Genomic DNA, 18734 nt, shown 5'->3' on the forward strand with positions numbered 1-18734 from the left:
GATGAAGTTCAATGTTGACAAGTGCAAAGTGATGCATGTGGGTAAGAGGAACCCGAATTATAGCTACGTCTTGCAAGGTTCCACGTTAGGAGTTACGGATCAAGAAAGGGATCTGGGTGTCGTCGTCGATGATACGCTGAAACCTTCTGCTCAGTGTGCTGCTGCGGCTAGGAAAGCGAATAGAATGTTGGGTGTTATTAGGAAGGGTATGGAGTCCAGGTGTGCGGATGTTATAATGCCGTTGTATCGCTCCATGGTGCGACCGCACCTGGAGTATTGTGTTCAATACTGGTCTCCGTATCTCAAAAAGATATAGTAGAATTGGAAAAGGTACAGCGAAGGGCGACGAAAATGATAGTGGGGATGGGACGACTTTCCTATGAAGAGAGGCTGAGAAGGCTAGGGCTTTTCAGCTTGGAGAAGAGACGGCTGAGGGGAGATATGATAGAAGTGTATAAAATAATGAGTGGAATGGATCGGGTGGATGTGAAGCGACTGTTCACGCTATCCAAAAATACTAGGACTAGAGGGCATGAGTTGAAGCTACAGTGTGGTAAATTTAAAACGAATCGGAGAAAATTTTTCTTCACCCAACGTGTAATTAGACTCTGGAATTCGTTGCCGGAGAACGTGGTACGGGCGGTTAGCTTGACGGAGTTTAAAAAGGGGTTAGATAGATTCCTAAAGGACAAGTCCATAGACCGCTATTAAATGGACTTAGAAAAATTCCGCATTTTTAGGTATAACTTGTCTGGAATGTTTTTACGTTTAGGGAGCGTGCCAGGTGCCCTTGACCTGGATTGGCCACTGTCGGTGACAGGATGCTGGGCTAGATGGACCTTTGGTCTTTCCCAGTATGGCACTACTTATGTACTTATGTACTTATGTAATGTTATGTATTATTAGGAAAGGAATGGAAAACAAAAAGGAGGATGTTATAATGCCTCTGTATCGCTCCATGGTGCGACCGCACCTCGAATATTGTGTTCAATTCTGCTCGCCGCATCTCAAAAAAGATATAGTGGAATTAGAAAAGGTGCAGAGAAGGGCGACGAAGATGATAAAGGGGATGGGACGACTTCCCTATGAGGAAAGGCTAAAGCGGCTAGGGCTCTTCAGCTTGGAGAAAAGGCGGCTGAGGGGAGATATGATAGAGGTCTATAAAATAATGAGTGGAGTTGAACGGGTAGATGTGAAGCATCTGTTCATGCTTTCCAAAAATACTAGGACTAGGGGGCATGCGATGAAGCTACAATGTAGTAAATTTAAAACGAATCGGAGAAAATATTTCTTCACTCAACGTGTAATTAAACTCTGGAATTTGTTGCCAGAGAATGTGGTAAAGGCGGTTAGCTTAGCGGAGTTTAAAAAAGGTTTGGACGGCTTCCTAAAGGAAAAGTCCATAGACCGTTATTAAATGGACTTGGGGAAAATCCACTATTTCTGGGATAAACAGTATAGAATGTTTTGTACATTTTGGGATCTTGCCAGGTATTTGTGACCTGGATTGGCCACTGTTGGAAACAGGATGCTGGGCTTGATGGACCTTTGCTCTTTCCCAGTATGGCAATACTTATGTACTTATGAGATTTTATTGTACCACACCTTATGTGACGATTTATTAAATTTGTTTATTTAATCGTCATTTACTATACCGCTGCATCTGATAAAGCAGGGGTAAGCAGTTTACAGACTAAAGTGTAATGAAGTTGAAAATTAATAAATAAATTGTCATGTGTGACTTAAAATCTTGCTTTTTTTTTTTTTTAGCATTCTCTTCGCAGCAAAGAATTAATAATCTCCTGATTTGGTCGAGGTCACTCACTCCTCCAGGTGAGATCTCGTCTCTTCCTTCCCAGTGCTCTCTTATTCCATCTGATTCTCAGATACATCTCTGTCACTCTCACTGTGTCGTTTTGAAATAAGTGCTTAACCTTTCTGTGTCCTGTTGGCAGAGACATTATTGTTTTCACGGGTGATTTTCTGACAGAAAAACCGCTGGCTTAGGAGGAAGTGAGGGGGGGGGGGGAGGGAGAAGTGCTTGCATCAACTATTTCTCTCCCATCCTATATAATAATTTGCACCTCCGTCTGGATGCCTGGGTTCGTAACACAATTCCCATTGGTCCGCCCTGGGGATGACATCACAGGGCGGACCAATGGGAAGTGAGAGGGAAGGGAACCCAGCAGCAGCCACAGGAGGTGAGTAAACATCGCCCCCCCCCCCAAAGTTCCATGACCCCCCTCCCTCCCTCCCTCCTTCCTTCCACTCCCATCCGTCCGAGTTCCATGGGCCCATTCTAGTCCGACGGCCCCACTCCCGTCCGAGTTCCACGCCTCCCATCTCCTCCGATTTCCGCCGCCCAGCGCCTCCCTCCCTCTGTCTCTGTGGCCTCCGAGTGCAAGGAGCATGTGTGCGGGTGCCCCAGCCCTTTGTAAGTGCCAGCTGTTATTTAAAACGTTTTACCTCCTACTCTGCCGGTTAACAATGAAGTCCAGCACCACGGACGCTGCTTCACACTGCCTTTGCTTTCTCTTCTGTTTCACCTGTTCCTCTGGTCTCGCCGTTCCGCAAACAGGGGCCATAATGCAACAAAACAAAACCGTTCAAAACTAAAACTTAGATGTTTTGAGCTAGACCTGTTTTTATAACAAATAAGGCATAAAAAGGTGCCCTAAATAACCAGATGACCACTGGAGGGAATCAGGAATGACCTCCCCTTATTCTCCCAGTGGTCACTAGGGTGCAGTGCACTGCAGACAGGTGGACCCAGGCTCCTACCTCCCCGTACCTGTTACACTTGTGGAGGAAACTGTGAGCCCTCCAAAACTCACCAGAAACTCACTGTACCCACATATAGGTGCCCCCTTCACCTGTAAGGGCTATGGTTGGTGTACAGTTGGGGGTAGTGGGTTTTGGGGGGGCTCAGCACACAAGGAAGGGGAGCAACAGGGCCAGTCTTAGGGCGAGGCGACCGCATAGGCCCTCACGCTCAAGGGGGCCCCGCTTGGCGCGCCTGGTTGCCCCGCCCCGACCGCCCAAACTCCAGTCTCCCCCCCCAACCTCTGAATTTGAAGTTACCTCGTCGTCGATGTCGGAGCGGCCGGCAGGTAGCAGCAGCTGTGAAAAGCGTATGAGCTGCTGGGCGACGCTTCGGGGGCCTTCCTTTCCCTTCCCTCGTTCAGCTCTGGTCCCGCCCTTGTTTTGAGGGCGGGACCAGAGCTGAGCAAGGGAAGGGAAAGGAAGGCTCCAGAAGCGCCGCCCAGCAGCTCGCACGCTTTTCACGGCTGCTGCTACCTGCCACCTGCCGGCCGCTCTGACATCGACGACGAGGTAACTTAAAATTCAGAGGGCAGGGGGCCTTGGAGCTGGTGGGTGGGAGGAAGAGAGAGAGAGACAGAGACCAGCCATCTGGCCTTGGAGCTGGGAGGGAGGGAGCTGGGGAGCCCTGGGGATGGCCCGGGAGCTCAGAGGGAGGGGTGGCCGGCCCTGGAGCTAGGGTGGGGGCAGGGCTAGGATGGGGCCCCATCAGATTAGTTTGCATAGGGCCCCACACTTTTTTTTTTTTTTTTAGTTACATTTGTACCTCACACTTTCCCACTCATGGAAGGCTCAATGCAGCAGGCAATGGAGGGTTAAGTGACTTGCCCAGAGTCACAAGGAGCTGCCTATGCCTGAAGTGGGAATCGAACTCAGTTCCTCAGGACCAAAGTCCACCACCCTAACCACTAGGCCACTCCTCCACTGGCTTAGACTGGCCCTGGGGAGCAATGGTCAGTTGTGTACCTGGGAGCATTTTATGAAGTCCACTGCAGTGCCCCCTAGGGTTCCCTATTGCTATCCTGGAATGTCAGGGGGACCAGTCTACTAAAAATGCTGGCTCCTCCCACATCCTAATGACTTGATTTTGTGCGTTTTGCACTTGGATGTTTTTTTTTTTTTTTTAAAGGATCAAAAATCACAAAACGTTGTTCGAAACAGTATTTTCGAAAACAAAAGATAGACGTTTTTCTTTTTTGAAAATGACCTTCTTTCCTGTTCGGATTTTGGATTTTTTTTGCAAAACGTCCAAAGTCGGACTTAGACATCATATCGAAAATGCCCCTCCTAGGGACCTTTAGGAATGGGAAAACATTGTAAGTCATTTGTATCTTAACTTGGGAGCAATTTATGACTCCAATATATTATGGATAATCTGATGGTCAAGAGGTGAAGGAGACTATCACAGGGACGATAAACGTTAGTAAACTAACGTATTCTCCTGTAATAATGAAGCTTTTTATGTATTCTTCTGATACTTTTGTGTTCAGGATCCCAAATTCCCTATATAAGGAGCTGGCCTTTTTCCAGAATTCAGAAGTACATAAGTATTGCCATACTGGGGAAAACCAAAGGTCCACCAAGCCCTGCATCCTGTTTCCAACAGCGGCCAATCCAGGTCACAAATACCTGGCAAGATCCCCAAAACGTACAAAACATTTTATGCTGCTTATCCCAGAAATAGTGGATTTTCCCCAAGTCCATTTAATAACGGTCTATGGACTTTTCCTTTAGGAAGCCATCCAAACCTTTTTTAAATTCTGCTAAGCTAACTGCCTTTACCACATTTTCTGGCAACGAATTCCAGAGATGAATTACACATTCTCCTTCAAAGGTAGTCAACTAACTCTACCCAGACCCATCCGCTCTATCAAAGACTACCTAGCCTTCAGAAAATCTCTGAAAACCCACGTATTCAAGGAAGCTTACCCAAACGCCATGACCCAACTCTATTACCCATCTACTCATTACCTGATCCTGCAACAACAGCTGTGACTCAGGTCACACCTCCTCCAATCTTTCCCTATACTCACCCCGACCATATCCTCTGTTTATTTCTATCCACCTCCTCCTTCCTCCTTTACCCTTCTCCTCATATCATCACCTATTTACACATCTCCGTTACTTTGCTAAGTTTAGCCTGCTTTTCTCTACACCTTGCTTTGTAATCCTATTACTATGTAAGCCACATTGAACCTGCTATGAGTGGGAAAGTGCGGAGTACAAATGTAAACAAATAAATAAATAATAATAATAAACATTGAGTGAAGAAAAATTTTCTCCGATTTGTTTTAAATTTACTACCTGGTTTGCCATTAAGCCTCATATGTTCTCATATATCGATATATCAATAAACAATTGTTAAATTGAGCACAGGCCAGTGTTTTTTATTTACACCAAACCTTCTCCTCCTCTTCATCCTATAACCCACTCTCTCAACCAGCCAACCCAGGCCTCCTTCTCCTCTTTTCCTGATATCACCGAAGAGGAAACCGCCCATCTCCTCTCCTCCTCGAAATGCACCACCTGTTCCTCAGACCCCATCCCCACCAACTTACTTAACACCATCACTCCTACTATCACCCCCCCCCCCCCCCCCATCTGTCATATCCTCAACCTCTCTCTCTCCACTGCAACTGTCCCGGACACCTTCAAGCATGCTGTGGTCACACCACTCCTCAAAAAACCATCTCTTGACCCTACCTGTCCCTCCAACTACCGCCCCATTTCCCTCCTACCCTTCCTCTCCAAGATACTTGAACGCACCATTCACAGCCGCTGCATTGATTTTCTCTCCTCTCATGCCATCCTCGATCCGCTTCAATCCGGCTTTCGCCCCCTACACTCGACAGAAACGGCACTATCTAAAGTCTGCAATGACCTGTTCCTCGCCAAATCCAAAGGTCACTACTCCATCCTCATCCTCCTCGACCTATCCGCCGCTTTTGACACTGTCAATCACAACCTACTTCTTGACACACTGTCCTCTTTTGGGTTCCAGGGCTCTGTCCTCTCCTGGTTCTCCTCTTATCTCTCCCATCATACCTTCAGAGTACACTCTCATGGATCTTCCTCCACCCCATCCCACTCTCTGTTGGAGTTCCTCAGGGATCTGTCCTTGGACTCCTTCTTTTTTCAATCTACACCTCTTCCCTGGGCTCACTGATCTCATCTCATGGTCTCCAATATCATCTTTATGCTGACGACACCCAGCTTTATCTCTCCACACCAGACATCACTGCGGAAACCCAGGCCAAAGTATCGGCCTGCTTATCCAACATTGCTGCCTGGATGTCCAACCGCCACCTGAAACTGAACATGGCCAAGACCGAACTTATCGTCTTCCCACCCAAGCCCACTTCTCCTCTCCCTTTACTCTCTATCTCAGTCGATAACATCCTCATCGTCCCCGTCTCATCTGCCCGCAACCTCTGTGTCATCTTCGACTCTTCCCTCTCCTTCTCTGCGCATATCCAGCAGATAGCCAAGACCTGTCGCTTCTTCCTCTACAACATTAGCAAAATTCGCCCCTTCCTCTCTGAGCACACCACCCAAACTCTCATCCACTCTCTCATTACCTCTCGCCTTGACTACTGCAACCTACTCCTCACCGGCCTCCCACTTAGCCATCTATCCCCCTTCAGTCCGTTCAGAACTCTGCTGCACATCTTATCTTCCGCCTTGACCGATATACTCATATCACCCCTCTCCTCGTCACTTCACTGGCTTTCGATCAGATACTGCATACAGTTCAAGCTTCTCCTACTAACCTACAAATGCACTCGATCTGCAGCCCCTCCTTACCTCTCTACCCTCATCTCCCCTTACGTCCCTACCCGTAACCTCCGCACTCAAGACAAATCCCTCCTTTCAGTACCCTTCTCCACCACCGCCAACTCCAGGCTCCACCCTTTCTGCCTCACCTCACCCCATGCTTGGAACAAACTCCCTGAGCCCATACGCCAGGCCCCCTCCCTGCCCATCTTCAAATCATTGCTCAAAGCCCACCTCTTCAATGTCGCCTTCGGCACCTAACCACTACACCTCTACTCAGGAAATGTAGACTACCCCAACTTGACATTTCATCCTTTAGATTGTAATAGCTCCTTTGAGCAGGGACTATCCTTCTTTGTTAATTTGTACAGCGCTGCCTAACCCTAGTAGCGCTCTAGAAATGTTAAGTAGTAGTAGTAGTATTAGCATTTGTATAGCGCTATCAGACGCACGCAGCGCTGAACACCTGACATACAGAGACAGTCCCTGCTCAATACAGCTTAAACCATTAATCCAGGTCTTCAACTGTCCTATGCAGGGCCACTGAGAGACACAGCTAGGCCTGGGGCAGGACCGGACCCGATCGCTGTGCATGCCCCCCTCCACACTTGAGCTGCTGCCACCATGCCCCCCCCCCCCCCCGGCTACCGCTCTTGCATGCCTCCTTAACTTTCTGTCTCTGACTGCTGCTCCCTTGATCTGTCTGCTCCTGCTCCTGTGTGCTGGGAGTCAGGACTCGGATGATTGCATTAACAAAATATCGCATTATTGCAATCATCCGGGTCCTGGGCGGCAAGCAGGAGCAGAAGAGAAATACAGACCCGGAAGAAGGCAGGCAGGAGGAAGCATGCCAGCGCCAGGGTCAGGGACTTTTGCCCCCCTCAGAGGCACTGGTCCTATTTTATGTTGTTGTACCACATTTTGCATGACTTGATAAATATATTGTAATATTTGAATGGTAGTCTTACTTATCAACTCTCTCTCCAGAGCAAAGGTGTGAAGACCACCAGGATTGGCAGAGGTCACCCACGCCTCCAGGTAAGATTCCACAAATTTCCAGTAGTAGCAATGCCGGCTGCTTCCTATCTTCCCTTCCCTCTTTCTGACCAGTGCCAGACTCCTTTCTTTCTGTGGCTGGGTGGATGAGCTCTGCTAGCCACCTCATCTCTGCACCCTCCAGCTCTGCAAGCATTTTAAAACCTCAGTCTGGCACTTCCCCACTGCTGATCTCACTATATATCACAGCAGAAGTCTGGCAGTGATGACGCACCAGTTTGGAAAATTCTCATGTGCCTTAAAATTTGCCAGTGTGACTCAACAGAATATCACCACAGATTCATATTCAGATACCTTTATGGGCATGACAATTTTACATGTGTTGCCAGAGTAATACATTTAATGGTAGATGGAGAAACAAAAAAGAAAGAAGGAGATAATTTGTGAAGTAATAGTAAAATAAAGTTATGTACAGAGAAGCCAATAACAAGAGCAATTTCCAGTTTTTTTTTTTTGGTTACATTTGTACCCTGCGCTTTCCCACTCATGGCAGGCTCAATGCGGCAATGGAGTGTTAAGTGACTTGCCCAGAGTCACAAGGAGCTGCTTGTGCCTGAAGTGGGAATCAAACTCAGTTCCTCAGGACCAAAGTCCACCACCCTAACCACTAGGCCACTCCTCCACTGTTGCTACTATTTGAGATTCTACATGGAATGTTGCTATTCCACTAGCAACATTCCATGTAGAAGTCAGCCCTTGCAGATCACCAATGTGGCCGCGCAGGCTTCTGCTTCTGTGAGTCTGACGTCCTGCACGTACGTGCAGGACGTCAGACTCACAGAAGCAGAAGCCTGCGCAGCCTTCTACATGGAATGTTGCTAGTGGAATAGCAACATTCCATGTAGAATCTCCAATAGTAGCAACATTCCATGTAGAAGGCTGCGCAGGCTTCTGTTTCTGTGAGTCTGACGTCCAGGACCGACTTCTACATGGAATGTTGCTAGTGGAATCTACTGTAGCAACAGTGGAGGACTGGCCTAGTGGTTGTTAGGGTGGCGGACTCTGGTCCTGAGGAACTGAGTTGGATTCCCACTTCAGGCACAGGCAGCTCCTTGTGACTCCGGGCAAGTCACTTAACCCTCCATTGCCCCATGTAAGCCGCATTGAGCCTGCCATGAGTGGGAAAGCGCAGGGTACAAATGTAACAAAAATAAAATAAGAGGATCTATAGAGTGCAGTAAAAACAAAGAAAACTTAAATGCAAGGAAAATTAAGTAAAACATGTAAGGGTTAAGAGGAAAAGGCCCCAAATGGAGAAAAAGAGCAAAACCGGGGGGAAAAAATCCCGCAGGAAAGGCACAAAAAATCCTGCAAAAAAAGGAAACCGCATCAAATGCAGTGAGAGAGCCGCGAAACAGCATGTCCTCTCCTAACAGCGGATGGAAGAAGACTTCAGGTTCTGCACTCTTGCGGCGGGTGGGAAGGCACACTTGCGCAGTGGGAACGTTACGTTTTCTGTTTTAAAAGCTGTAATACACTATTAAGCGTTCCACACCAGGCGACGTGGATGACGTCACCCACGTGTGAGAATATGGCATGTTTGTCCTTGAAGAAGCTAACATACTTTTTTTTTTACCTTTGTTGCCTGGTCATTGTATTTTTCTAACTGTGTTGGTTCGAGCTCCGGTTTCTGCTTTCCTTCCTCTTCTCATGTCATTTTTCTCTTTCCTCCTTTCCTTTCATCTTTCTTCCATTTTTTTTTTTTTTGCCTCTCTGGCCGCATTTAATTCATTCTTATTATCCAATCTTAAATTTCCCTCTTTTTATTGTACCTGCCTACAGCTTTCCAGTTCTTTCCCTTTCCCCAGTTGTCCTATTGTCTTTCCTCTTACTTCCTAGTCTTTCACCAACTCTGTTCTTTTCCATCCAGCATCTCCTCTCTTCCATCTGGCATCTCTTCTCTTTTCCTCCCCTCTTCCATCCTCCGAGTTACTTCCGCCCTCCTCCCAATCTCAATCCCCTCTCTCACACCCTGAAGAGAAAAAGAAATCCTGACCAGACCTCCACCCTAACCACCTACTGGAGCCCCCCCACCCAGGCCTACCTTTAATAGTCTGGTGGTCTAAGGGGTCCGAAGAGTAAGAGCGATGCCCACTCGCTCCTGCTCTTTGCAGCTCCAGCCTCAAAATGGCTGTTACGATTCTGCCACTAGAAGTCATGGCGGCCATTATGAGGCCAAAGCTACGATGGGCAGGAGCAAGTCGGCATTGCTTCTGCTCTCAAGACCACTTAAGGCATAAAGTATAAAATACTACATGCATCAACCTTCTCCTACAAGAGCACGCAACTCTGGAACGCACTGCCACGCGGCCTGAGAGCGGTCTATGAGTTGACAGACTTCCGCAAACATACCGCAAGGATCAAAACATATAAATCCCATATACATCATAACAATGCCTCAAGACATTACCTCACGTACTCCACGTCCCCGTACTCTCTCCCATTCAACAATCTACCCACAGATAAAAACTGTTTACCCCATCGCTCTCTTGCTATTATTCGATCACCGTAGTAATTCCCCAACGTCATATCCTATAGTTTCTACACCCCAAAGGTGATTGATCTGACTCTGTCTTCCTTAACTTTTCACAATGTAACCCATAATCGTAATGTAACAAACTGTATTTCCATTATTTACAATGTATTGTAAGCCACACTGAACCCGCAAATAGGTGGGAAAATGTGGGATACAAATGCAATTAAATAAATAAAATTAAATTAAATCACCAGTGGAGGCTCATTTTCAAAGCACTTAGCCTCCCAAAGTTCCATAGAAACCTATGGAACTTAGCCTCCCAAAGTGCTTTGAAAATATGCCTCCCTGCAGGGCTATCAAAGGTAGGTCTGGGAGGAACTATAAGGGATGGCGGGGGGGTCCGGTCAGGCTCCACCCATGGACTGCCTCAGCAGATTGGCAGGCACATGCAAATTAACCAGGCAGGAGGCTCTACTGCCAGCTAAATTGCTTTAAATATCAGGCTCTGAATTTTAATTCCGTTTTTTTTTATTTTTTGCAGCCAAATACTCAACAGAGATGCCAGAGGATTGGGATGCTCCCTCTCCTCTTGTAGGTAAGAATAGCAGCCCTGTTTCTTTCCAGTCTCCCCCTACTGCCCTCCCAGGCCTCTCAGGTCTTCCCAGCTTGATCTACTTAATGTTCCTTCTTTCAGAGCCCTTGCTCATGCCATCATGCCACTATCCACCGTTCTATCTTTTCGGTACAGGGCCCGGATCTTTGGAACAAATTGCCCCAGCATCTCAAATTCTGTTCCTCCCTTCAGCAATTTAAGTCAAAACTTGAGACATACCTCTGTTGGGGTGCCTACAGCTGACCCCTGTCTCACTTTGGGGTTCTTGACAGCTTGCCTGAAATAGACCTTTTCCACCACCCCCTGCTTTCCTATCAATTATTCTAGTTTCACCCCTTCCCCCCCCCCCCCCCATCCTCCTACCTATCTTACTTTCTTCTCTCATCCCTTGATTATTATGTAGCCGCTCAGTTATTGCCGTTGAATGGGCGGGGTAGAAGTCTTCAATAAACCACCACCATTCCTTACCCTGCTTAAACTCATGGCTTCTTTGCCCCCGACGAGAGCTTCCCAACAGGCAGCTTCCACCACAAGAGGCTCCTTCAATGTCACTGCAGCAGGCGGACGCACCGGGGAGTTGAAGACCGAGGGGAGACAAGGCCACCTCAAGCCCCAAAGGGTCGGGGCTGTCCTTCACCCGAATCCAACGTGGAGACCATCTTCCTGGAAACCTGTAATGGGGTTTTGGTGGCATACCTCCAGATTGATTGCTGCATGGGGGAATAAGTCTTAGTCGCTGGGGAACAATCATGACCACCCCTTTCTGTTTAGTATGTGGCATAACTCAGGAGAGATCAAAGAAAAACAGCAGCAAACTCCAATACTCAGCTTGCACCGCCAGCTCACACCGCCAGCTAGGCCAACTCCCACCAGCTGTGCCTTTTAAATTTGTGATGTCACTTTTCTCCCCAGGATAATCTGCTACTCTTACAATCTGTGGTGTTAAAATGTCACCAGGATTCACCATTGCTCTTGTCAAGCTCATCGGAGTTACGGGTTATGGGTTAATTTATTTGTTATACTTCCTGTAAGGAATAGTAAGAACCTACCCAAACGACAGTGAACTAATTAAAATGACATGTCAAAAATGTTTTGAAATGGTGGAAATTCATCAGTAAGGACTCACCTGAACCCGAGAGCTTAACATAACACTGCCAAAATCAAAGGCACTTCAATGTGCTCTCCTTACATCACAGAAATTTCCACTTGCTTTAAAATGTCAATGAAATGTGTCCATAATTGAAAAACAGAGAAGGGCGACAAAGATGATACAGAAGATGGGACGACTTCCCTATCAGGATAGGTTGAAGAGGCTGGGGCTCTTCAGCTTGGAGAAAAGGTGGCTGAGGGGAGATATGATAGAGGTCTATAAGATAATGAGTGGAATGGAACGGGTCGATGTGGAGCGTCTGTTTACGCTTTCCAAAAATACTAGGACAAGGGGGCATGCGATGAAGCTGCAGTGTGGTAAATTTAAAACGAATCGGAGGAAACTTTTCTTCACTCAACGCGTAGTTAAACTCTGGAATTCGCTGCCGGAAAAGGTGGTTAAGGCAGTTAACTTAGCGGACTTCAAAAAAGGGTTGGACGGCTTCCTGGAGGAAAAAGCCATAGAACGTTATTGAATGGATGATGGAATAATACAGTATTTCTAGGATGGGCCTCCCAACCACCGGCTCTGGCACAGACCGTACAAGTCTGTCCAGCACTCTCCCTGCCTCCCAACCACCAGTCCCGCTTCCCACCACCGGCTCTGGCACAGACCGTATAAGTCTGCCCAGCCCTATCCCCGCCTCCCAACCACCAGCCCCGCCTCCCGATCTTGACTAAGCTCCTGAGGATCCATTCCTTCGGCACAGGATTCCTTTATGCTTATCCCACGCATGTTTGAATTCCGTTACCGTTTTCATTTCCACCACCTCCCGCGGGAGGGCATTCCAAGCATCCACTACTCTCTCAGGCAAACATTACCTGTAGTTCCTCGATCGACACCAGCGGACGAAATAAATGCTTGCCTAAAATACTCTACTTGCCTAAAATACTCCAGCTGCAAAACGATCAATTAGCTCAGATATTCTCACATCAATTGCTGAAAATGGGGAACGGAAAGGTGCCGGTTGATCTGACCTGAGGACGAATTTCATTGCCTCAAAACTTCTGCAATTTACTGACCTCAAAAGAACAATTGGTTGAAAAAGTATTTCCCAATATTCAAACCAATTATAAGAATCACGAATCGCTGAGTGAACGAGCTATTCTTGCGGCCAAGAACAAAGACGTCTACGAACTGAACAATATTATTCAGTCTAACATTCAAAGCGAGCCACTCACACACAAGTCCGTCGACACTGTTCTGGAAGCGGAGAAGCGCTTAATTATCCAACAGACTTTTTCAATTCACTCGATCTGCCAGGGATGCCACCGCACGTACTGCAATTGAAAATCGACGTGCCAATTATCATGTTGCGAAATATCAACCAGCCAAACCTTTGCAACCGCACGTGGCTTGCAGTAAAAAAATGAATGAGCAATGTCGTACAAGCAACAATCTTGACAGGACCTTTCAGAGGTGAACATGTCCTCATTCCTCGCATTCCTATGATTCCAACAGATATGCCATTTCAATTTCACAGATTGCAATTCCCAATTCGATTGGAGTTTGCAATCACCATCAACAAAGCTCAGGGCCAATCTTTAGAATTCACCCGTTTACATCTACACACGGATTGCTTCTCACATGGACAATTATATGTTGCATGTTCTACAGCCGGCAAACCAGACAATCTCTATCTCTGCACACACAATGGAACAACAAAAAATATTGTATACCCACAAGCATTGTGAAATTAAACATATTAGAAACGTGCGCTTCCTCTTTTCTTTCTTTTCCATTTAACCAGACTGAGCCACAGCAACGCGTGGCCGGGTAGAGCCGGGTTTTCTCTTTCAAAAAATACTAGGACTAGGGGGCATGTGATGAAGCTACAAAGTAGTAAATTTAATAAGAATCGGAGAAAATGTTTCGTCACGCAACGTGTAATTAAACACTGGAATTCATTGCCAGAGCGTGTGGTACAGATTGTTAGCTTAGTGGGGTTTAATTCTTTTTCTTGAATGTTAACTCCTAAGATAACTATGATTCGGATTATTCTTCCCAATGTGCATGTTTAGTAATACGCCCATGCTCCACCCACATGTATGTTCCCCTTGCAGTTACGCACTAAGTGATTTTGGTGTGTACTTTATAGAGAATAGTGCCTAGCACTTAGGTGTGTAAATGTCAATTATTGGCGCCTCTGATGCGTGTAAATATTCTATAACCTAGGCTCGCACTTGTTGCCCGACATTAGGCGCCAAGGTCTAGAATGAGAGGGAAAGCAAGTGACTGCTCTGACCTCCTGAATACAATCACAGGAGACTTGTGCCCTTTACAGCCGCACCCTCAAATAGTCAACACACTTTCTATCGAGTCAACATTTTTCTTCTAAATCATCTCCTGCATCCTGCTGTAGGTTGGAAGACTCTCAAATACCACATAGCTATAAGAACTGCTTTGGACTTTATAACTGAATTGTCTTTTGAAAATTGTCATTAAATCTGTACTTACAGTTTTTATAATTGTTGAACTGGATTTTCTATGTGTTTATTATTTTCTCATGTACTAATTTCTACTTTTTCTATGGTCATACAATTGATCAGTTTGAGATCTGAAATTAGTAGTTAAAATTAAATTTACTTTGGTCAGACTTATGTTTGCCTTTTAATTTATAATCCCATCTGTAGACCCATGCCACACCCTGTTTTTTTAATTCCCAATTTTTGAGAAAGTTAGCAGTGCATATCCAAAGTCTAAAGAGTAAGAGCGATGCCCCCACTTGCTCCTTGCAGCTCCAGACTGCTATGATTCTGCTGCTAGAAGTCATGGCAGCCATAGCTATGATGGGCAGGAGCAAGTCAGCATTGCTTCTGCTCTTAAGGGAAATGGGACTTCAGATACTGCCTTTCTGAGGTTTTTGCAACTCCATTCAAAGCGGTTTACATATATTCAGGTACTTATTTGTACCAGGGGCAATGGAGGGTTAAGTGACTTGCCCAGAGTCACAAGGAGCTGCAGTGGGAATTGAACTCAGTTTGCCAGGATCAAAGTGCACTGCACTAACCACTAGGCTACTCCTCCACTCATTCCACCAATAAGAGCCAACCTCATCAGTGATGTCACAATGGCTTGATTGCCCGATACAGTTCCCCAGGATCAAATCCACTGCACTAACCACTAGGCTACTCCTCCACTCATTCCACCAATAAGAGCCAACCTCATCAGTGATGTCACAATGGCTTGATTGCCCGAGCTCACTTCTGTTATTGTGATGTCATAAGGGAAAGGGGAAAAGGGAAATGGGACTTGATATACCACCTTTCTGAGGTTTTTGCAACTACATTCAAAGCGGTTTACATATATTCAGGTACTTATTTGTACCAGGGGCAATGGAGGGTTTAGTGACTTGCCCAGAGTCACAAGGAGCTGCAGTGGGAATTGAACTCGGTTCCCCAGGATCAAAGTCCGCTGCACTAACCACTAGGCTACTCCTCCACTCATTCCACCAATAAGAGCCAACCTCATCAGTGATGTCACAATGGCTTGATTGCCCGATACTTGGCTCACTTCTGATATTGTGATGTCATAAGGGAAAGGGAAGTGGGACTTGACATACTGCCTTTCTGAGGTTTTTGCAACTACATTCAGAGTGGTTTACATATATTCAGGTACTTATTTGTACCAGGGGCAATGGAGGGTTAAGTGACTTGCCCAGAGTCACAAGGAGCTGCAGTGGGAATCAAACTCAGTTCCCCAGGATCAAAGGCCACTTCACTAACCACTAGGCTACTCCACTAGCAACAGTCCACTAGCAGGACGTCAGACTCACAGAAACAGAAGCCTGCGCAGCCGCATTGCTGATCTGCAAGGGCTAGGGTTACCATATGGCTGCAGAAAAAGCAATGGAAGTCAAACCCGGCTGGCTCAATCCGTCCTCCTTTTTCTGGAGCCATATGGTAACCCTAGCAAGGGCAGGCTTCTGTTTCTGTGAGTCTGACAACCTGCACATACGTGCAGGACGTCAGACTCACAGAAACAGAAGCCTGTGCAGCCGCGTTGCTGATCTGCAAGGGCCGGCTTCTACATGGAATGTTGCTAGTGGAATAGCAACATTAACATTCCATGTAGAATCTCAAATAGGGAAAGGGAACTTGGACTTGACATACCGCCTTTCTGAGGTTTTTGCAACTACATCCAAAGTGATTTACATATATTCAGGTACTTATTTTGTACCAGGGGCAATGGAGGATTAAGTGACTTGCCCAGAGTCACAAGGAGCTGCAGTGGGAATCGAAATCAGTTCCCCAGGATCAAAGTCCACTGCACTAACCACTAGGCTACTCCTCCACACCAGGACCACTTAAATCACCAGGGCTATCAAAGGTAGGCCTGGGAGGAACTATAAGGGATGGGGGAGTGGGGGTCGGGTCAGGCTCCACCCATGAACTGCCTCAGCAGGGGTGCAGGGTGGTTAGTGCTAATATTCAGCAGCAATGTCTGAATATCAAGCAGATTGGCAGGCACATGCAAATTAACCAGGAAGGAGGCTCTACTGCCAGCTAAATTGCTTTAAATATCAGGCTCTGAATTTTAATTCCTGTTTTTGATTTTTTGCAGTCAGATACTTAACAGAGATGCCAGAGGATCGGGATGCTGCCTCTCCTCTCCTAGGTAAGAATAGCAGCTCGGGAGAGCCCCTGTTTCTTTCCAGTCTCCTGACCCCCTACTGCCCTCCCAGGCCTCTCATGTCTTCCCAGCTTGATCTACTCAACGTTCCCTCTTTCAGAGCCCTTGCTCATGCCATCATGCCACTATCCACCGTTCTATCTTTTCGGTACAGGGCCCGGATCTTTGGAACAAATTGCCCCAGCATCTCAAATTCTGTTCCTCCCTTCAGCAATTTAAGTCAAAACTTGAGACACATCTCTGTTCAGATGCCTTTAGCTGACCCGTCTCACTTTGGGGTTCTTGACAGCTTGCCTGAAATACACCTTCATCTGTCACTCTGTCTATTCCCCCCGCCCCCTGCTTTCCTATCAATTATTGTAGTTTCACCCCTTCCCCCCCCCCCCTCCATCCTCCTACCTATCTTACTTTCTTCTCTCATCCCTTTGATTATTATGTAGCCGCTCAGTTATTGCCATTGAATGGGCGGGGTAGAAGTCTTCAATAAACCACCACCATTTCTTACCCTGCTTAAACTCATGGCTTCTTTGCCCCTGACGAGAGCTTCCCAACAGGCAGCTTCCACCACAAGAGGCTCCTTCAATGTCACTGCAGCAGGCGGACGCACCGGGGAGTTGAAGACCGAGGGGAGACAAGGCCACCTCAAGCCCCAAAGGGTCGGGGCTGTCCTTCACCCGAATCCAACGTGGAGACCATCTTCCTGGAAACCTGTAATGGGGTTTTGGTGGCATACCTCCAGATTGATGGCTGCATGGGGGAATAAGTCTTAGTCGCTGGGGAACAATCATGACTACCCCCTTCTGTTTCTTTCAGGGAGAGAAAACTACCAGCTTATAGCAGCAGCAGCTTCAGAGAACATTTACCATCTCACAGATCTGCTGCAGAGAATACCTTCTCCTGCTTTAGACTTAGTCCCACCCACCCAACCCCTCTACCCACCCACCCCTAGAGTGACATGTCTTATAATAACCTCCCTATCAACCCAATCATTATTTTTACCTCACCCATTTCTATTCTTCTATCACCTTCTCCCACTATTCCAGCCAGAGTTACACCTGATCACACTGACCACCCTTCAACATCTTCGGTCCTTCTGTGACTGTTCTACTACTACTACTACTACTACTACTTAACATTTCTAAAGCGCTACTAGGGTTACGCAGCGCTGTACAATTTAACATAAAAGGACATTCCCTGCTCAAAGAGCTTACAATCTAAAGGACAAGTGAGTAGTCAGTTCGATAGGGGCAGTCAAATTGGGGCAGTCTGGATATCCTGAAGGTAAGAGTTAGGTGCCGAAGGCGGCATTGAAGAGGTGGGCTTTAAGCAAAGACTTGAAGATGGGCAGGGAGGGGGCTTGACGTAAGGGCTCGGGAAGGTTGTTCCAGGCATAGGGTGAGGCGAGGCAGAATGGGCGGAGCCTGGAGTTGGCAGTGGTGGAGAAGGGTACTGAGAGGAGGGATTTGTCCTGTGAACGGAGGTTTCGGGTGGGAACGTAAGGGGAGATGAGGGTACAGAGGTAGTGAGGGGCAGCAGACTGAGTGTATTTGTAGGTAAGAAGGAGAAGCTTGAACTGAATGCGGTATCGGATTGGAAGCCAGTGAAGTGACCTGAGGAGAGGGGTGATATGAGTATATCGGTTCTGGCGGAATATAAGACGTGCAGCAGAGTTCTGAACAGATTGAAGGGGGGATAGATGGCTAAGTGGGAGTCCGGTGAGGAGTAAGTTGCAGTAGTCAAGTCGGGAGGTAATGAGAGCGTGGACGAGAGTTCGGGTGGTGTGTTCAGAGAGGAAAGGGCGAATTTTGCTGATGTTGAAGAGGAAGAAGCGACAGGTCTTGGCTATCTGCTGGATGTGTGCCGAGAAGGAGAGGGAGGAGTCGAAGATGACTCCGAGGTTGCGGGCAGATGAGACAGGGAGGATGATTTCCGGAAGTTTAGGTGGTCGTACGTTGTTTTCACGGCTATTGGTAGTACGTTCCACAGTTGTGTGCTGATGTAGGAGAAGCTGGATGCAAAGTTAGTTTGTAGTTGACTCCTTTGCAGCTTGGGTGGTAGAGATTTAGATATGTTCGGGCTGATCTGATTGTATTTCTTGTTGGTAGATCTATCACTTGTATATGTGAGGGGATATAAGTACATAAGTAATGCCACACTGGGAAAAGACCAAAGGTCCATCGAGCCCAGCATCCTGTCCACGACAGCGGCCAATC

The 18734-nt window shown here is 47.0% G+C and overlaps 1 protein-coding gene across 1 annotated transcript in view; it reads left to right on the top strand.

Moving 5' to 3' along the window:
* Window positions 1-18734, top strand: part of LOC115462759 — a 93654-nt gene that overhangs the window by 65010 nt on the left and 9910 nt on the right. Inside the window, exon 4 of the mRNA XM_030192743.1 lies at window positions 16453-16506. Coding sequence (XP_030048603.1) covers window positions 16453-16506 — 54 coding nt within the window. The remainder of the gene's footprint in view (window positions 1-16452; window positions 16507-18734) is intronic.

The sequence above is a fragment of the Microcaecilia unicolor genome, chromosome 2 (assembly GCF_901765095.1).
Source record: "Microcaecilia unicolor chromosome 2, aMicUni1.1, whole genome shotgun sequence".
NCBI lineage: Eukaryota > Metazoa > Chordata > Amphibia > Gymnophiona > Siphonopidae > Microcaecilia > Microcaecilia unicolor.